The sequence below is a fragment of the Equus asinus genome, chromosome 13 (assembly GCF_041296235.1).
Source record: "Equus asinus isolate D_3611 breed Donkey chromosome 13, EquAss-T2T_v2, whole genome shotgun sequence".
NCBI classification, from domain to species: domain Eukaryota; kingdom Metazoa; phylum Chordata; class Mammalia; order Perissodactyla; family Equidae; genus Equus; species Equus asinus.
The window spans coordinates 56,091,078-56,112,800 of record NC_091802.1 but is presented as its reverse complement, the minus strand read 5'-3'; the positions used below and the strand labels follow the sequence as shown (position 1 = coordinate 56,112,800).

General features: G+C 42.1%; 1 protein-coding gene across 9 annotated transcripts in view; it reads right to left on the bottom strand.

Moving 5' to 3' along the window:
- The window catches only part of UNK (unk zinc finger), a 36,176-nt gene extending 18,317 nt beyond the window's left edge, over positions 1-17,859 (bottom strand). For 3 of the 9 annotated variants that reach the window (XM_070482133.1, XM_070482131.1, XM_070482130.1), the window contains exon 1: positions 17,641-17,858. In XM_070482133.1, coding sequence (XP_070338234.1) covers positions 17,641-17,744 — 104 coding nt within the window. In that variant the 5' untranslated portion in view covers positions 17,745-17,858. Of the gene's footprint in view, positions 1-2,888; positions 2,998-11,844; positions 11,938-12,958; positions 13,099-17,640 lie in introns of those variants that run through there. The other 6 variants (XM_070482129.1, XM_070482135.1, XM_070482132.1 and 3 more) reach the window with 5 other exon arrangements.
- Positions 17,860-21,723: the final 3,864 nt, after the last annotated feature.

The window sequence follows — 21,723 nt, the reverse complement described above, 5'->3', positions numbered from 1 at the left end:
AGTACTTTCTCTGGACATTTCTCATAGCCCTTATCCTGCACTGCATATTAATAATGTGTACATTTTTCTCTACTACTAAACTATAAAGTCCTTGATACCAGCATGAAAGAAAACAGTACAGTGACAAAGTTTGCTAAATGAATACAACAAGAAATGAAGACTCACAGAAAGAGCGAAGTCCACAAAGCAGTACCAACAGTTTCACGATGCCCCCAGCAGGCAGAGCACTGAGAGCTGGAAGGCAAATCCTATTATCTTATGAAAAGCACTACGGTGCAGGAAACCTGTAACTCAGCAGACAGGGCAGACTGTCCTGCAGAAAAGCCCCTCGAGAGAAGAGGCCAAATGACCGAGTCTAGGCAGGCAGAGAGCCCACTTTCAACACACTATAATCAAGTGAGAGAAATTTCTAACCTTTTGCTTAAGTCATTAATGGAACTGGGCCATCTACTACCTAGGAGACGACAATGTTTGCTCAAAATTTCCCTTCTCCCTCTCCCCGCCAACCTTGTGCTAACCGGCAATGCAGTGCCCAAGGGGCAAGGAGAAAACCACTTAGAAATCACACTTTTCCATTTTCATGGATTGAAATGAAATATAAATTTTCAGTGGAAGTGTACAACTGTCTCCATTAAGCTCCAATCCACCTTTCTATTTTAAAGGTTTGAAAGCACAGATCTAAGGAACTAAATAGGTTAAGACTCACTCCTCAATTCAACCGGCTTTCAGGAAACCTCAAGAAGTCCCGGGGTCTAACCAAGGAGGGACGATTCGCCAACCACCCACTCCTCGCCTCCAAGATCTGGGGAGGTCACAGGGCCATAGGACTAAATTCTTCACACTTCCATCTCCCAGGAATACCTGAATCCAAGGATAAAAGCCAATGAACACAGATCAGTTTCGAATTGCAAGGCCTCAGTGTCCTACGATGGCCAGGATGAGTCAAGAAACCACTTAGGCCCTGAGTAATGAGAACTGTCAGAGAACGCACACCTTCAGCCAGTAGAAGGGATCCACAAAGCCGAGAGGGAACTGCGACTGGTCAGCACTTCACCTTGAGCAAGGAGCAGCACCTTCACATTTGCCCACTGGGGGATGACTTTATTTATTTATTTATTTATTTATTTTTAGGAAGATTAGCCCTGAGCTTACATATGCCAATCCTCCTCTTTTTGCTGAGGAAGATTGGCCCTGAGCTAACATCTGTGCCCATCTTCCTCTACTTTATATGTGGGATGCCTACCACAGCATGGCTTGCTAAGCGGTGCCATGTCCGCACCCGGGATCCGAACCAGTGAACCCTGGGCCGCTGAAGTGGAATGTGTGCACTTAACTGCTGCACCACCGGACCGGCCTCTGGGGGCTGACTTTAAATCAAAGCTACTTTTCACTTCTTTTTAGGACATCACATTAATTATCCTACTAATGGCTTATTTATAAATGTAAAAAATTATGAAAGTAACAGCCATTTTACAAAAAAATTGGAAAATGGAGAAAAGGGCAAAATCACTCTTAATCCCACCACTCATGTTAGCCTTTTGGTCAATTTTCTCTCAGTATTTTTACACAGATATAATCAAAAAGCATCATATCACTAAACTGCTTTACAAAACTATTAATACTTTTCTCTAAAAATTTTTAGAGTCAAATACATGCATCCATTTTTTTAAAAAAAATCAGGGGCCAGCCCCATGGCCAAGTGGTTAAGTTCATATGCTCCGCTTTGGTGGCCCAGGGTTTCGCTGGTTCGGATCCTGGGCATGGACCTAGCACTGCTCATCAGGCCATGCTGAGGTGGCGTCCCACATAGAGCAACTAGAATATACAACTATGTACTGGCGGGCTTTGGAGAGAAGGGGAAAAAAAAAACAGATGGTGGCTCAGGTGCCAATCTCAAAAAAAAAAAAAAAATCAAATAATACTTTCAACATTTATTGAATTATCTTTATTGTCCAAAATTCTAAAAAACAGCAAAAATCAGGCTACCTGAAATCTAAATTCAATCACTTGTCCCACTAAACCAACAGCAGTAACACATAAGGGATTAATAGTAAATTCAGTAAATTGCATCACTCTTCAGGAGGTGTTAGATCAAGTGCTAAACTACCACCAGCTCAACTTCTAGCTAAACTTTAAATCCTATTCCAAGTTGTCTCACTTAACAGATTGACCTGTTTGGATATTTCACTCCTCTAAGGAGGAGTGTGAGGAGAATGGGAACAAAGTGAATACACAGAAAACTATTAGAGATGATTGACAGAAAAACCACGTAAGTTTAGAGGCAATGGGGAGAAAGCAGCCAATGGCTTAATCCATATCTATCTAGTTCGCCACTGCTTCTAAAATAGTGTTTGGCATGGCCTCACTCTGATTCCACCTCCCCTGCTGTCACCGATCTGCTCCCCTCCCCAACAACAAAGCAAATTCTAGAGCAGGGTCAGCAAACTTGTTCTGTAAAGGACCAGAGAGTATTTTAGACTTTGATGGCAAAGAGGCCAAATTGAGGATATGATGTAGGTACTTACGTAACAAGAGAAAACAAATTTCCACAAATTCTTTGATGAAATTCAAAATAGAATAATTGGCTACAATTTTTGGCAATACAAGTCTAATAAGGATGGATTTGGGGGTGTAGGGATAACATTTGCAAAGTTGGGGGTCCCTTTCATCAAAATTGAATACAAACATTCATCTGTTAATGCTGATTCTGTAATAAGATTTTACATATTTCATCATTGAAAATGTCTTTCCACATAGATAGGTACTCCCAAATGCTGTTATTCCACAAGCATTTTTTTTTTTTTTTAAAGATTGGCACCTGAGCTAACAACTGTTGCCATTCTTTTTTTGTTTTCTGCTTTTTCTCCCCAAATCCCCCCAGTACCTACTTGTATATTTTAGTTGCGAGTTCTTCTAGTTGTGGCATGTGGGACGCTGCCTCAGCATGGCCTGATGAGCGGTGCCATGTCCGCACCCAGGATCCAAACCAGCAAAACCCTGGGCCGGCGAAGCAGAGCATGCAAACGTAACCACTCAGCCATGGGATGGGCCCCCACAAGCATGATTTTAATTGAGCATATTCGTCTCTTAGAAGACATTTATAGAATTCTGAGTTTTGTGTGTGTGAGCAAGATTGGCCCTGAGCTAACATCTGTTGCCAATCTTCCTCTTTTTGCTTGAGGAAGATTGTGGCTGAGCTAACATCTGTGCCAACCTTCCTCAATTTTATGTGGGATGCTGCCACAGCGTGGCCTGACAAGCGGTGCAAGGTCCACGCCTGGGATCCAAACCTGAAAATTCCAGGCTACTGAAGCAGAGTGCTTGAACTTAACCACTATGCCACTGGGCCAGGCCCTATGAGAGCCTTGATATTTGCCTTTTAATCATTTCCAATTAATGGTTTGGTGTAAACTCCTTAGTTGCACAGCTAAGTGAATTTTGAAATACGGAAATTTCCTTTGCATTCACATCAAGATGCAAAATCACTGCTAGAATTATAGTCTGTGTTTGGAAATCACATCCATGGTAAATCTTCGTAGGAATGGAGATCTCATCTTTGTTTTAACTTTTTGTTTTTCTTAAAGATTGGCACCCGAGCTAACAACTGTTGCCAATCTTTTTTTTTTCCCTACTTTTTCTCCCCGTGTCCCCCGAGTACATAGTTGTGTATTTTTTTAGTTGTGGGTCCTTCTAATTGTATCATGTGGGACGCCACCTCAACGTGGCCTGAGGAGCAGTGCCATGTCTGCGCCCAGGATCCGAACCAGTGAAACCCCAGGCTGCCTAAGCAGAGTACGTGAACTTAAGCACTCTGCCACGGGGCTGGCTCGTTTTAACTTTTGATAGCACAGGAAGTGTTATGGTAGCTTGACATGACTTATGATTCAAACAACGTTAGTCGTCAAAATGACTTTATTGCAGTATGAGGTTTGCATATAAGCAATGTTTTGCCTTGCAATTTTAGGGTGAATTCATTAAGAAACACTATCAAGTCTGCAGCAAAAGCTAATTTCCAGTCATTCGGCGTTCAGTAACAGTGGGTGAGAACGATTCCTCTTATTGAGAAAAATTTCAATCTCCGCTCTGAACTCAAAAAAATCACAAGAAAACTTTACCACTGCTAAGCCATGAAACCGTTGTGTAATAGGGCATGTCAGAATATTCAGCTTCTATTTCTGACAAAAATTCATGGAACTGATGAAGGTTAAGTCCACAAGAGGGAGTGTAGTTCATCATTGATCCTAATGGTTGAGTAACATATAACAGATTCAAATATTTTCTGAAAATTACTTGCTAATGAATAATACAATACACAGGCTTTAAACACTGTACATTTCCATAAGCTCTGTAAACTTGTCCAATTAAATCTTTTTCTGCTCCACTCATATTCTTACCATCACCAGTTTTAACACATATTAGCAGATTATACTTCAGGTTGTAATGCATTAGTGTTTTCTTAACTTTTTTGAAAATATTCTCAGTTGCAGTTTAGACTATTCATAGGGGCTTTCAGTCACTTGAAACATGGCACTGAGACCATGAATAAACAACTAAACAGTAACAGCATCTGTTGACTCATCAAGAGCCAAGGAAATCACTCAAAATCATTTGCCTTGTTTTTTAATTGACTATTGCTGTTGCTCCGAGAGACCCCAACACTTTGAGAAACTGCTCTTGCTGAAAGGCTAACACTTTTAAACAAGTTTGTTTTTTCTGGACACATTTCTTTAGCTGCTGTTATAAACACAATTTAATTAATTCAATATTGGCACATGGCTTTCTTTGCTTGGCTAATAAATGAGCCACTTGGAAACTTGCTTCAGTTGTAATCTCATTTTCATTTTTACGAAGAAATTCTGCTGGGACGAAACAGTGCCTTTAAAATTTTCTAATTTTTCTCACCGTTGCTTTCCTATGACTTGGGAACATTGTGACAACTGCTTAGTCTGGTAATGTTGATGGATTCTTTCAGCATAGCTTTTTTTATTAAAGACAGCTTTGCCATCTAAATCGATAACAAAATAATCCATACTCCAATGAGCCCTAAAAACATGACATTCCACATCCATTTTTCTCTTCGTCTCATTTTAACACGATAGGTAGGCAACGGTAATAAAGAGTAAATAAAATAAGTGGTATGCTGATACACATGGCACTGGGACCACTGTCAAGTTATAACTGTGTCACTGTGATTTGTAGCGCACTGCAATGTAAAGCGATCAGAGTGCCCCACATGGTCTCTGTCACAAATACTGAACTCTGTGGGTACAGTGCAAAAAAGTAGCCAAAGATAATATGTAAACCAATAAGCGTGGGTTCCAATAAAACTTTATTTATGGATGCTGAAATTTGAATTTCATATAATATTCATGTGTCATGAAATCTTCTTCTTTTTCAATCATTAAAAATGTAAAAACCATTCTTTGCTCATGGGCCATACAAAAGCAGGTGGCAGGCTGGATTTGGCACACAAGTTGTAGTTTGCCAACCTCTGCTTTGAAGAGTTGGTATTCTGCAACACACCACACTCTCCCCTCCCATCTCCATACTTTTGCTCATGTTGCTCTCTGTGTCTGGATCACTCTTCTGGCTTGTTCTCTGCATGAGGGTTCCCTGATCCTGCCCAGTGGTGTTAATTGCCTTCTCTTCCATGTTTCCACTTCAGTGTGTGAACACAGCTGCTATGTCCCCTACCACAGCTTTTTTTTTGAGGAAGATTAGCCCTGAGCTAACATCTGCTGCTAATCCTCATTTTTTGCTGAGGAAGACTAGCCCTGAGCTAACATCTGTGCCCACCTTCCTTACTTTATACGTGGGATGCCTACCACAGCATGGCTTGCCAAGCGGTGCCATGTCCACACCCAAGATCCGAATTGGCAAACCCCAGGCCGCTGAAGTGGAACATGCACACTTAACAGCTGCACCACTGGGCTGGCCCCAACCCTACCACAGTTGATTTCAACTGCTTTGTATGTAGCCATGTCTATTCATCTTTGTGTCCCTGCACAAAGCCAGCTCACAGCATGTGTTCAAGACATGTTTGTTCAAAAAAAGCATCCCAAGTGGTGCAAGCCTAGTCCACAGCAGCTACATACTAACCCAGCAAAACAGAGAAGCAATTCTAATCTCTGACTTAGATGCTTCTCCTGGCAATTAAAAAACCAGTAACTTCTCAGGGCTGGCCCCGTGGCCAAGTGGCTCAGTTCACTCACTCTGCTTTAGCGGTCCAGAGTTTCACCAGTTTGGATCCTGGGCGCGGACCTAGTGCCACTCATCAGGCCATGCTGAGGCAGCGTCCACAGAGAAGAACTAGAGTGACCTATGACTAGGACATACAACTATGTACTGGGGCTTTGGGGAGAAGGAGGAAAAAAAGAGGAAACCAGTAACTTCTCTGGTTAGCTTCCCCACAACATCTACACAGCCTTGTTCCCCACACCGAATACTAAATTTGAACTCTTCCACCTCACGTGCAGACTAGAAAAGCAGCCAGTGGGATGGCTTGCTCTGTAACTGTTGCTGGGAATGTGTGGAGATCACTAGAGATGTGTTAAATCCCTTTTTCTGTTTCCTCCAACAACTAAGGGGTATTATGATGACTATTTGGCAAAAGCTGTGTACAAACTAAATATATCAAGTGAAAAAAAATAAAAATATGTAACCAGACTACAATTAGGTATACTATATGCAGAAAGAAAAAGTGGACTGAAAAATACATCCAGTATTATCGATTTTAGGGGTTATCTTGGCTTTTCTTTACCATAACTGTGACTAATTTTAGAATTAAAAAAGAAACTTGTTAGGAAAGAAATCCACTATATTAATGACAACTTGATAGGGAATCTATCCTAATCCAAAATTAAATGAAAGATGTATGTTGCTAATAAGCCAAAGGAGTTCTTTTAAGTTAAAAGTGAACTATGGGGGCTGGCCTAGTGGCACAGTGGTTAAGTTTACACGCTCTGCTTTGGCAGCCCGGGGTTTGCCGGTTCAGACCCTTGGGTGCGGAGCTTCACACCACTTATCAAGCCATGCTGTGACAGGTGTCCCACGTATAAAAAAGTAGAGAAAGGGGCCAGCCCTGTGGCGCAGCAGTTAAGTGTGCACGTTCCGCTTCGGCGGCCAGGGGTTCACCGGTTCGGATCCTGGGTATGGACATGGCACCACTTATCAAGCCATGCTGTGACAGGTGTCCCACGTATAAAAAAGTAGAGAAAGGGGCCAGCCCCGTGGCGCAGCAGTTAAGTGTGTACGTTCCACTTCGGCGGCCAGGGGTTCACCGGTTCGGATCCTGGGTACAGACATGGCACCACTTGGCAAGCCATGCTGTGGTAGGTGTCCCACATATAAAGTAGAGGAAGATGAGCACGGATGCTAGCTCAGGGCCAATCTTCCTCAGCAAAAAGAGAAGGATTGGCAGCAGTTAGCTCAGGGCTAATCTTCCTCAAAAAAAAAAAAAATGTAGAGAAAGATGGGCACAGATGTCAGCTCAGGGTGTCTTCCTCAGCAAAAAGAGGAAGATTGGTGGCAGATATTAGCTCAGGGCTAATCTTCCTCAAAAAAAAAAGTAAACTCTGGTAAATCTTTATAAAGTGAATGACTATTAGAATGCCATTCTGTTTATGATTTGTAAAATCTGATTTGGACACATATGTAGAATAGTCAGATTTGAATAAAAAGTCAAATAGGGAAGACAATGATGGCCTCTGGAGAAGCAACAGGAAGAGATGGTGCTGCATCCCTGCATGTGCTCAGAACTTGATGAATTCCTATATGCACAATGAACAGCAACATGTGAGCCCAAGAAAAAGGGGGCAACAGACTGAGCTGACAGAAGAAACTCACCCTGGATGCCCCACAGCCTGGAGGTCACGGCCCCAGAGGGCTGTGAGCCTGCTGCTCTCCTGGCCAGTCAGTGGTCACTGCTCACAAGCCTCACACAGGGGTGGCAGAGATCTGGCAACATGATAGAAGTGCCTATACCCCTAAGAAGCCATCAATGTTCATCTTTATTATAGCGAGTCTCATAAAAACTGAATTTCATCTTTTTTAAGCAATATACAAGCTTTATCATGGAAACAGAATCTTATGGTCCTGTTCTTAAATATTCTTTATTGAAATCTAACCACAACGTGATAGGGTTCCACAACTAGCAAAGGAAAGAAAGCAAAAAACCCCCAGTCATTGTCAAAGATTGTATTGTGTCCAAAGGCTCAAACGACACATCTGTAATCTACTGTTTTCTATATTCATATTAACCCTACTGGCTATGTTTCTTCCACATACCTAACTCCTAAAAAGGAATTTAGCATAGAGCTCATAGTTCATGGCTTATCAAAGATTCTTCATTTTTAAGTTTGAGAATAAAATATTTTTTAACTTCAGGAAGAATATTAGGAGAGCAACCCACAACTAGAATATACGACTATGTACTGGGGGCTCTGGGGAGAAGGAAAATAAAAAAAAGAAAACTCAACCCTTTAAAAGAAAAGCAGATAAGCAGATTAAGAATCCTAAATTATTTATCCAAGTGTATGTATATATACATATACATATAGTCATGTGTCACTTAATGAGGGGGTATATTCTGAGAAATAAGTCATTAGGCAATTGCATCATTGTGCGAACATCATAGCGTGTACCTGCACAAACCGAGACGGTGTAGCCCACTATACACGTAGGTTATATGGTACTAAACTTATGGGACCACTGTCAGACATGTGGTCTGTCACTGACCAAAATGTCACCATAAGGCGAATGGACTGTACACACATATATATTATATATAAAAATATATATTTCTTACAATTTGCTGAAAATCTTTCATTTTTGAAGAGCTTTAAGTAACCTACCAGTAGTTCTCGATTCAATGTTCATAAGGACACACATACACTGTTTTGACACCAAACGTAACCCAGAAATCATTCAACTTTGTAACAATAACCACACCAGCGGGAGCTGCCAAAAAAAGGCTTTTAAAAAACATGGCCAGGGGCCGGCCCGGTGGCTTAGTGGTTAAGTTCATGTGCTCCACTTCAGCAGCCTGGGGTTCACCAGTTTAGATCCCAGGTGTGGACCCACACATTGCTTATCAAGCCGTGCTGTGGCAGGCGTCCCACATATAAAATAGAGGAAGATGGGCACAGATGTTAGCTCAGGGCCAGTCTTCCTCAGCAAAAAGAGGAGGATTGGTGGTAGATGTTAGATCAGGGCTAATCTTCCTCATGAAAAAAATAAAAATAAAAAACACAGCCAAATAAAGCTAAAATGGTGGTTGGTAAATAGTTGGACAATTCTTTTTTTTTTTTTTCCTTAAAGATCTTATTTTTTTTCCTTTTTCTCCCCAAAGCCCCCTGGTACATAGTTGTATATTCTTCGTTGTGGGTCCTTCTAGTTGTGGAATGTGGGACGCTGTCTCAGCGTGGTTTGATGAGCAGTGCCATGTCCGCGCCCAGGATTTGAACCAACGAAACACTGGGCCGCCTGCAGCGGAGCGCGCGAACTTAACCACTCAGGCACGGGGCCAGCTCCTAGTTGGACAATTCTGATAAAGCACTATACAGCTATAGGGATCTGGCTTCCAAATCTTCTGAAGTGATCCTGGTTTAGAACATTCTAGCAGAATAAACAAGCTCAGATAGCATTATTCAGGCAAATAAAATAAGTGTCTAGTGAATTTCTGAGTGTCTGAATCTTTAAGAAAGGCTTTGATCCTATAAGTGGCTTTTAGCCAAAGAGTAGATACAGTAAGAACTTAGGGCCAGTATGAACCTCCTAGATACAATGAAACTACCCTAACCCACAGATACACACACAGGAACCCAGAGTACAAGTGCTACAGGCACTTAAGCAAGGGCTTTAAAAGTACATTTGCCACTCACTGGCAAATGATTTCAGTCCACTCTTCACTGGGAAAAGTCTGACACCTGTGAGTTGTCCTGGTACCAAGAACTAACAAGAGCCATAAATTTGGTGTCCAACTAGTCCTATGTGTTCTTGGCTCCTTCTTTCTATAATTGTCCCTTTGCCCTTAGGATCCTGGAATTAGTAAAACGGAGGAGAGAAAGTTCATGTAAGGGTCATTCGCATCACGGTTTTGGAGAATATGTGAGGAGTAGTGAAAACCCTGGTTCATGCTCCCCTAAATTAGATAACACCTTGGCTTGATTCCATTTTCCTGTACACAGCTGGCCTGAAAAACCTCCAATCCAATGAACATTTTAGTATATCCGTTTAAACTGGTGTGTTATTTCGTACAGTTTTCTCTTACAACTAAGTCTTTGGCCCTTTAAGAGTGTAACATACAGGCAGTCCGATGGAGGCTATAAGAAGAATGGCGACTTGAAGTAAAATCAGAATGGATGTGGGGGCTGGCCCAGTGGCGCAGGGGTTAAGTGCGCGCGTTCCACTTCAGCAGCCCAGGGTTTGCCGGTTCGGATCCCAGGTGCGGACATGGCACCACTTGTCAAGCCATGCTGTGGTAGGCGTCCCACATATAAAGTAGAGGAAGATGGGCATGGGCATTATCTCAGGGCCAGTCTTCCGTAGCAAAAAGAGAATTGGCAGCAGATGTTAGCTCAGGGCTAATCTTCATTAAAAAAAATTTAAAAAAGAAGGGATGCAGACGAGAGAAGTGTGCTCTGAAGACAGCCCTGACCCACATGTGCCCTATAAATTGAAGAATCTACTTTAGTGTGGATGTAGCTAAAGAAGGCATTTGATTAAGGCTGTTGAAGGAGGCAGCAGTGCAACTGAAAGCAGTAACTTAGGCCTTGTTCAAATACTGATAAGAATAGTACTTCTGCCATGCTAAGTGCCAGGCACTGTTTTAAGCACTTTATGTATATTAACTCACTTAATCCTTGTAACAATCCCATGGGATAGGTAATAGTGGTATCCTCGGGAAAGTGACACACAAAGAGGGAAGTCACTTGCCTAATGTCCCACAGCTAGCAAGTGGCAGAGCTGGGCTTCAAACCCAGACAGTCCAGCCCTGGAGTCGGTACTCTTAAACACTATGCTGTTAACTACACTTTTCTCAACAAGAGTAGTAGCAAATTAGCATAAGTGACTCTCTAGAAGCTGTTCAAAATATGTCAGGGAGTTTTTTTATTTTTTTAATTTTTTGTCAGGGAGTTTTTGACAGGCCCTAACTAGAATACCACAAAATAAGTTACTAAAAATAAAAAGAGAAATGTTAACTTTAACGTGCTTTACTGGATATTTAATATTTATTTTATGTATTCACTATGAAGTACTCTTAGTTCAACAGTAAAAATTTTTTTTTTAAATAAGAAAATACAAGTACGCGTTTCTAATTTATGTTAGGTTTGAATAGGTTTGATTTACACAAATCCTAAAGTGGCAGGCTATCAAATGCCTGCCACCTCTTGGCAGTAAAAGTGACATCAAAAAGCTACAGTAATGTTCTTACCAAAATAAATAAAAACTTAAGATATAAAAACTACTACTTAAAACTTTTAAACCATAAAACACCATGCCAAAGGTTTTTATCAACCTCTTCTTTTCTAAGCATAACAACCTCTCTTCAGTGGGGGTAGTCTTGTGAATCAGCCAAATTTAATAGGAAGGTGGGAACACGGGTATTCCCCTTCCTCATCAGAAGTTATTTTTTTAGGACTCTCGGTGGCCATATGGTGTTTCAAACACTAATAGGAAACAAATGAGTCAACTTACGAACACAAAAAGCAAACTGTGGTATAAAGAATAAGGACAGGGAGGAAACATTTCAATAAGTCAGATATGACATGATGATACTGTCACAGGCCTTAGTATCTTCTTTAACTCCTAAATAAATTGACCCACCAACAGGAAAAAGGTCACCTGACAGAGAACGCTATGAAATTTTAAGTTGCTAGACTCCTTTCCATCTTCTCCTCCTCATCAGCTCTTGATACTGCTGTCAAATTCTACACACTGGCAAAGAAAAAAGGGGTGAAAGTTGAGGGGGTTTATAGAGAAATAATAAAAAGTCTGTTGTGATTATTTGAATTAAAATATTATAGCCACTGATATCATTTTAAATGCCTAAAACATATGGCCTATCCTTAAAGAAATGCCCATGTGAACATTAAAACAATCATCATGATACCTGAAGAATGGAATCTATCACATTTTAGCAGAACAGCAACCTTCTCTTCTACCTCCCACCCACCCTAGGAAGCAAACACAATTCATTTTACAAAGTCATTGAGAAAGATGTGCTTGTTCCTTATAACGGCTGTCAATTCGGAGACAATTTAAAGTACAACTACCATAAACTAGGAGTCTCAAACTTGCTGAGTATTCACTTATCTCAAAAGCATCCCCACAGACTCACAACATGGGGGCATTCACCTAGAATGGATACACAGGGACCAAGGCAGTGAGAAGGCTAGGCAAAGGGAACCAAGGAGCTTTGCACAAACTGCAGGCTTTCCCCATACTCAGCGATGCCGATATATCAATATATCAGGCAATAACAATGCTTCATAGGCCATGTGCTCTAAAGCCTCTCTAGTAATGGGGACTCATACGCACTGATTTTTTTAAAGTTTTTTAAACTGAAATGTAATTTTTTAAATCTTTTAACTGAAATGTAATTTACACAACATAAAAAAATCACCATTTTAAAACATACATTTCAGCGGTTTTTAGTATATACACCATGCTGTGTAACCATGACCACTAATTCCAGAACACTTCCATCACCCCAAAAAATAAATCCCATACCTATTATCATATGCACTGATTTTACCCAGACTTTCTCCGCAGATCTCTCTGTTGCCCATGAGGGTATTTTAAGATGGCTGGCTGGGGTAAATCTATACAGTGGTTACAGTAAGAAAACAAGAAAGCTACATTGTCCAGAAGGATCCTGAACCCAAATTCTTGGCATTTTTAGCAATTAAGCTAATATAATTTCTATATATTGGCTAAGAATGGCAGAGAAACTTACATTCAACATCCATCTTCAAATAACACATTAGTGTGCCCCAAATTCATCCAAGATGTTAAAAGAAGAGAAGACAATCTACTAGGATTAGCCATAACTGTCCATAGTTGCAATTTCAAAATACAGAAGACGCATATGTGGGAAAACCTCCTTTAGTATCAAGCATAGCTGGATTAAAAAAAACAACAACAACAAAACGAAAAACTTAATCATTAAGCAAACATTGCCCCATTTGGGAAAACAATCCCTAGACCAGTCCATGTTTAAAGTAACGTAGCTTTAAACACAACCTTACTTTTATCACTCTTTTGACCTAGAGTCTCTCCTCATGAGAACAATAACCTTTAGCACAGGTCTGGCAGGAGAGTCTGCAGATGTGTGGTGCTCAGGCCTTTGCAGGGCTCTCATTACCTAAGTGAGCTCATGGCTTCTAAGACACACAGGAAGGAGACCTCACCTTCAGGCATCAGGGTGTTGAAAGCGGGAAGAAGTAGCTCCACGAGGGTGTCTTGCTTTTGTGCACTTATCTGGGGTGCTATTTCCAGAGTAGGAGCTCCTTTATAGAGTGTGCCCAAGATGGATTTCTAAGTTGCGCTCAGAGGTGTCCAGCTGCCCTCACCAATAAGTCACAGTCTTTGTAGGTTGATAGAAACCACCAGTCAAAGCAGATGCATATGGATTGTGGGGAAGCCTTCTTTAGTATCTAACATAGCTGGATTAAAACAAAAAAACTTAACCATTAAGCAAATCTTCACTTTAACCATTAATTTAGATTATAGCAAATACCAACTAGGTGCTAAGCTTGAGTCCACGCTTAGCACGGGCACTTAAGACTTATTATTGGGGATTTTGTGGACTTGATTAAAGGCTACAATGAACTTTCAATTTTTGTCCTGCAAGAAATTAGTCCTACTTGATAAACAAGTAAACCAGATCCAGAAATTACCAATGGTTATTGGTAATTTAACTCATCCTGGCTGAGGTTTCTAAGCAACGCTTCCAATGACCTCTGTTGTGCAACAAGTTGTACTGTAGTAATGTACTTACAGTTTTATTGCAATATGCAATAACAATTTAAATACATGTTTGTTTCCTGGATTTTCCAAAACACAATCAGATCAATCAAGTGAAGTTCACAATATTTATATAATGTACAAACTAACAAATTCACCTCAAAATAGTTATCTATAGAAGTACTACTACATTTCCTTTGTTTAAAGATGCCCAGGAAACAGTCCTAAATTAAAATGACTCCTGACTAGATGAGGCTATAAAGCATTTATCCTCTGTCTGCCTATAAGAAATCACCCAGTGACGAGGAAACTCCAAGAAATCTTCACTAAACTAGAATTTCATTTTGGTTTAACATAAGGGAAGTAAGAAGTCAAAGAATCAATGGCAGGTGAAGGAATCCAAAAACGGCTTAATGTCTTTGAGGCTTACATCCTTTCATAGGGTCAAAATAATGAAGTCAGAAACCTGGGTATTTTACAGGTTTTTTTGGTGACCTTTCAACCATACACTTTTAATAATGTAATTGCTGTACAGCAAAAAGCCCAAAGTTAATTAAATTTGTAGATACATTTTGGAACTTAATTGCTCCAAAATTTCCCATTCTTAAATCTGTTTACACAAAATTCTTCTAATATATAATATGGACTTGTTCTGAATAAAGCTGCATTAAATCTAGACTTTTTCAAATAGAAAGAGAAATTACCTAGCAAGAGGTCACACAGTTCTCGCATTAGAAGAGTACTGATACATGCATATCATCATTTTCCTGAGTGCTAATCAAATCTCTGGAGCTGTACAACAGAGGAAACTCTGATATAACTGTTTCTAAAAGGCTGGATTCCTCAGGTCTAGAACAAGTGCCTGCTATACCACTTTACTGAAAGGATCACTTCAAAGTTTCCCTTAAAGCAAAATTATTCAAGAGTTTAGAAAAAAATACCAACAAAATAATTATCCTTCAAACTATGTTATGAATAATCCTCTTGGTTTAGGAAAACAAGGGCTCAAACTCTAGGACTTCAGTTGTGGGACAAGAATAAAGGGCAAGGAGGCACTGTCTGCCATTATGATGACTGGAACTCAATTTTAATGCAAATTTTTTCGGGATTATGCAAAGATTACTACATGTCACATAATAGTATCAGGCACAAAAAATACACAAAATTAATGTAATTAACTGTCGATTGCCATACTGTGACAGCTGCGTGTTGCTATGATGCTGAAAGCTATGCCAACGGTTTCTCAAATACCAGCAGGGTCACCACGGTGGACAGGTTTCAGTGGAGCTTCCAGACTGAGAGAGAATAGCAGTAAGGACCTGGCCACCCAAAAACACTGGCCATGAAAACCCCGTGAATAGCAGCGGAGCAGTGTCTGACACAGCACCGGAAGGTGAGAGGCTGGTGCAAAAAGACAGTAGGGTTCAGCTCTGCTGTCCACAGGCTCACTAAGAGTTGGAATTGACTCCACAGCATTAACACCACCACCACTATAATTAACCAATAAGGAAATTTTAAAGGGTAAAAAATTTGACAGGCAAAAAAATACAAACATTCAAAACACAAGAGGTCTGTATCTCTATTCAACAATGGGATCAATACAATAGAAAAGACCATATTTAGACTGGAACAACTTCTGGAAATTCATGCTGCAAGGAAGAAGAAAAACTGCGGGGCAGCTCAACATTTTCTAGCAAATCAAAATAAAAATGTTCCTGCCTCCTAACCCCCAAGGGCAACAACAAACAGGTTCACCTTAAAAAAAAAAAAGAAAAAAAATTAGAGCCAACAAGTATACTGCTGCCATGACCTACGTCCTCCTGCTCCTCAGACCTGGGATGACAAGGGACTGAAGTTTTCCAACTCATCACAGCTTCTGCATGCCCATAAATATACCAAAGAAGACAAGTGACCTCTGATTTTTAGAGGCAAAACATAAATATAAACATAAACACACACACACAATGAACACATAACATAGAGATGGGAACACCTACAAGCTCCAAGCACCCAGTCAAGCTTGGGGGATTCATCCACTGTTGAGTTACTAAGTCCCCTCAAGAGCTGAGACTGAGTACTCTGCACTTACCCCACAAGGAATGGAAAGACAGGTTTTAAACAAATGAGCATCAGGAGGACAAAGACTCAGAAATTAACATTTACACAGCTGCTGACTTGTTTCATCTGTCAATTCCGAAAGGATCAGAAAGCCTTTCTAGTCTAGATTCCATAGTACACGCAATGACAACACAACATAGAAACAGAGGTTTCTGTTTCTCACATCACTCACTATTACTATGTTATAGGTATTTTACTAAAAAAACGTGATCCGAGCAACCAGGGATTATAAAGAAGCTCCAATTAGGTGAAGTCTGCAAATTTCCAAATCAAGACCATACTGTTGCTTGACCGCACCATTCAACTGACCAGTAGTCTCTGAGGTAAGACCACCTCACCAAAACCAACGGAAGGATTCCAGAAAGAACCCCAGGAAGAAAGGACCAGCACAGCAACGGCCACATTAGAAAAGCTGTGGTTAACATGAGTCAGACTGTAGCCAAGAAAAAGCTTCAAACGATCTCAACCAATAGCAGGGAATCTCAGAAAGAAACCAATACACTTCCTAAAACCGATGTTCCCCAATCCCAGGACAGCTTCCCGATGGGTCCTACTGCCGTGAGGGACAAACAAGCGCTCCTCCCGTCCACTCTGAGATCTTTCTACTCCCAGACGCTTCCTGTTCTCGGTTCACCTGGTGGCATTCCTGTGTGGATGGATCTTAAGGGTGGTTCAACCCCCAGGTTCCCAATCTCCAGCAAGCCTGAGCTACACCTGGGGGTCCTTCTAAGCGTGCACATCAATCGGGAGCCCAGGGGAACGAGGGGCGCTCAAAGAGCTTCAGGGAAAATGGAAACCGACATTTGGCTCATTTAACAGGAGGGCCCGACTCTTTTCATCTTTCTTTCTCCCAAAGCACCTTGCACCAGGTACTTGCTTAATGTGCCTTGAAAGGAAATAAAAAGACGACGGAGACCTACACTTAGGTTTTCCATCTTCCTGGACTCTGGTACTGTCAGCATTTGGGGCTCCCTGATGCCACATTTGGGTTGGGCCTGAGGTCATGCTCGGACCCCATCACCCTCGGGGTCCGGACTCGGGCTGCGTTATCTGTTTAAGTGAATAAAGCACGAGTGGCCTCCGTGGACAACATAGGCCCTTAGAGACAAAAGGCCTCCTGTGCACAGGACGTGGGTCGCCTGACAGGACTTCACGCTAATGGTCATTCATAGGCCTTTCGAGGGCTGGCCCTAAGGAACTCATCCTGGTAGTGTCTTGCACTTCTTATCGCCCCGCGAGTGCTTGGTCCTGTGGTTTTACGGTCTGAGGAACAGTTAGGCCTCGAAGGCCTGGCTAAGATGTGTGCACTCCGCACCCCTAGCTCCCGCCTTCCCCACTCAGTGGCGGGGCCCGAGTTTCCCGCCCCACGGCCCGACCAGAGGTTGGTGGCAGTTGGAGGCAGTTGGGACCGGCCCCAGCAGGTTGGAACCGGTCTGGGCCGGGCCGGAGGAGGAAGCGGGGAGGGAGAGGCCGCCTCGCGCTCTCCCTGCGCGCGTGACTCACGCTGGCCGCTGACGTCAGGCGTGCGCGCGCGGCGGGGGGGGCTCTACGTACGTGTAGTGCTGCGGTTTCTCGGGCTGTGCCTGCAGCACCTGAGCGGTAGCGGCCGGGGGCGCCGAGGAAGCTGCGGAGCCGCCGGGCCCGGGGCCCTTCGACATGGTCCTGTCTTCCTGCCTCTTCGCCGCTCCCCTTTTATTATTCAGTCTGCGCGGTCCGCGCCGAGGACCCAGTGCGCCTGCGCCGCGCCACGAGAACGTGAAGACCCCCCACACGGCAGCAAGGGTTGCTGGGAGTTGTGGTCCTAGGTTCCGCTGAAATTTTACCGTCGGCAGAGGGTTGCTGCCAAAGGGACGGACCACAGTACCCAGGGATCTTTGCAGACGGTGTCCCGGATGCTGGTGGCCCGCGATGGCTTCTGGGGATTGCAGTCCAGCCGCGTTTCTCGTCCCCACCAGCGTGCTTCCAGGTTCGTAGAGGAGCTTTTCCTTGAAACTGGAGCCTTTGGAGTAGAAGGGGCCCAGAGCTAGAGAGCGCTTAAGGACTTCTGTGAAACAGTTCCAAGTGTAATTTCACTGCCAACAATGTAATAATTAACCTCGCTTCCGTACTTAGTGCAGTTTGGGCTTGGTTCTGATACCAGCCCGGAGCAGTGCTTAAGAACCTGTATCGCCCGTTCTTAGCTCTGGGTCTTTGTGCCGCGGGTACCTGGAGTCCGCGAACAGCCCCCTCATTCCTGCAGCCGGACTAACCTGAGAGGCAAGAAAGAAAAGTCTGACTGCCGGAAGTCAGCTTGATAAAGCTTTGCTAAAGAAGAGCTGCATGATCCTGTGTTCCCGCGCCTTTAGTGAAGCGCTACATAAACATTTACCAACCCTGAAACCTGAAATTCCACGACTTGGGTCCCTTCTCAATTCAACAGCTGGCCAGACCAACTTGTTTCCAGTACATTAGGGGCCAAGGGCGAATTTAATCTCCGTCCAGAATAGTCTCAGGTACACTGGCAAGTTGCAGGGGTGTTGGGAAGCATCACATTGTGTCCAGAGGAAGGGCCTGGGTTTGAGTAGGGGGTGCGATTTATAATCCACTCCAGTTTCCTGCTCTGGACGGCAGCCTTCCTATTTGGGAAAATATGTCTCCCCTCTCCGCCAGTCGGACAAAGTTGCTCACTTTTCGGTCTTTGTCAGATAAGCCAGTTCCCCCAGACCTAGGTATTTGGGGTTTTTTTATATTTTTATATATTTTTTTAAAGATTGGCACCTGAGCTAACATCTGTTGCCAGTCTTCTTTTTCTTCTTTTTTCTTTTTCAAAAGATTTTACTTTTCCTTTTTCTCCCTAAAGCCCCTGGCTACATAGTTGTATATATATAAAATATATACATACATAAAATATATATATTTTTTAGTTGTAGGTCCTTCTGGTTGTGGCATGTGGGATGCCACCGCAGCACGGCCTGACGAGCGGTGCCATGTCCGCGCCCGGGATACAAACGGGCAAAACCCCGGCTGAAGCGGAGCGCGGGAACTTAACCACTGGACCACAGGGCCGACCTGACCTAGGCATTAAATTGTGAGCTTTTACAAAGTTCTTCACAGATATTTTAATGCTTGTCACTTAACTTTGTTTTCCATATTGAATCTGCTTAAATCCATTGTTTTTAAGACTATTTTATTAGCTAGGATTATGTTAACTAATGATGATCTCATTAAAGAAACGCATTCCGGAGAACCTTAGAGGGGTGTGTGTGGCGGGGAGGTGAATGGAAAATTGTTCGTTTGTAAGAATGATAGATACTTATTTTATTTGGTTCCGGGTAGCCTCACATCAACAGCCAAATTTTCAGCCTATGAAGTTGAGAAACTGGTATTTCTTTTTTTAATTTAATTTAATTTAATTTTTTGAGGAAGATTAGCCCTGAGCCAACATCTGCTGTCAATCCTCCTCTTTTTGCTGGGGAAGACTGGCCCTGAGCTAACATCCCTGCCCATCTTCCTCTACTTTATATGTGAGATGCCTACCACAGCATGGCTTGCTAAGCAGTGCCATGTCCGCACCCGAGATCCGAACCAGGGAACCCTGGGCCGCTGAAGTGGAGTGTGTGTGCTTAACCGCTGTGCCACCAGGCTGACCCCTAGAAACTGGTATTTCTTCAATTGCCAAATCGATTGTTTAACCACTGGGGGCGTTTGAAGATGAAAAATTCCAAAAGGACAAATAAAAGGTTTAGTGTATTACTTTAATCCTATTATTAGATGCTAGTAATTGGTTTATATGTTATCCCAAAAATACCCGAGTGTGATTTGAATGCAGAAAATTAGCTCGTAGTGCTAGATTTTAAATGAATAGATATCATCAGTTTCAGAATAACTGTGTACTGGTAGAATTGGGAGATGATATCATCCAAACTGCTTAAATTACAAAAGAGGAAACAGGAACTCAGAGAGGTTAAGTAATTTGCACAGAGTTACTCAGCAAATTGGTGACAGAACAGGAACCAGGACAGTAGCCTAAGTGCTGCCTTCCATTCTGCATTGTTTTGGTTGTATAAACATTTTCAGTTGTTCCCCATTTCCTTCATTGCTTTTCCTCCCCTGCACCAACTTAGGAAAAAGAAAAACATGTCTGTATGACTGCCAAGTAAGAGGGACAAACTATTTCCCCTCATCATCCTTAATTGGATGAATGTAAATCCATACCTAGTTTCTCCTGGAGCAGCTTTAGATCCTCTCTAATAATCAGCAGAACTGTAAGGACACTAACTGGACTACGTCCCCTCTAGAAGGTGTGGGACAAACAGGGTTCGGGATCTGGGAAAACCTTGGAACACAAAGAGGGTGTTAACTTAGCAACCTGTTCCTTTTCCAGGCCATTTGAGCAGTCAAAAAAGATGACGGTATTTTTCTGGTTACATCCCAGAACATTTGACGGCCTCCTATGTGGGATCTAGCTGGTGCCCAGTTTCTCAGCTTTAAACGGGTTTTGTCAACAGGGCAGGAGCCTCCATCTTGGTGTCTCTTGTCAGCATGGCATGAATGAAATAACTTAATTTTTCCTCTACCCTAGACTTTGAGTAGAAGGCAGAAAGTGAAGTTGATGAAATTATCACATAAAAGTTTAGATGTATGATAATTGATAATTAAATACATATTGTGTGTGTGGTGATTGAGAGGGCTGAAGCAATGAGAGGAATTTGGTACCAGAGATTGGCCCAAAGATATTTTTGCCATAGCTCCTTTTTCAAATTGTGCCTTTTTTTTCTTACTATGGATACTGAGAGGGGACCTTTGGTGTCGCCAATAAATTTTTGAGGTATTTGTATTAATGTACAATAATTCTCTGAGTTAAAATCTATATGAATCTGGTTTCACTACTTTTTATTTTAATAATTTAAAATATTCAGTGATCCCAGAGTAAGAACTATGGAGTACAATGCCCAAGGCTCTATTTCAATTTTCTGAGCTTTGTTTGGCTGGTCTTAACCTTAAGCCTGCCTTGGTATTTTATATACCTGAGTCATCTGGAGAACTGAATATTGCAGTCCATCCAAGACATTTATTTAGGCAAATGTAGGGATTACCATTTTTATACATTTGTCATGTTTCTTAAGAAGAAGTAATACTTTTCCAGATATACCATTAAACACAAAGGCATATATTTAGTTGTCTTTTGTTTACTCTTTATGGACATGCAAATGCTGTGGTAGGACTATTCCCATTCTAGCTGTAGTCATTTCTTTTCTTTTCTTTTTCTTTTTGGTGAGGAAGATTGGCCCTGAGGTAACATCTGTGCCAATCTTCCTCTATTTTGTACATGGGATACCACCACAGCATGGCTTGATGAGTGGTGCGCAGGTCCGCTCCCAGGACCTGAACCTGCAAACCCTGGGCCACCAAAGCGGAGTGTGCAAACTTAACCACTACACCACAGGGCCAGCCCCATCTGTAGTCATTTCATTCAGTTGAATTACATAATTCAAAAATATGTTGCTTAGTAAGTTCTTGTTTAAGCGTATTGAAATCACAAAGTATTTTGTGACAGCCTGAGAACATACAAAACAGTACCTATAAAATCATTTATTGACATTTGTTTCTTTGGATCTATTATTTACCCCTCCCCATCCCGCCAAACAAAAGAACTGC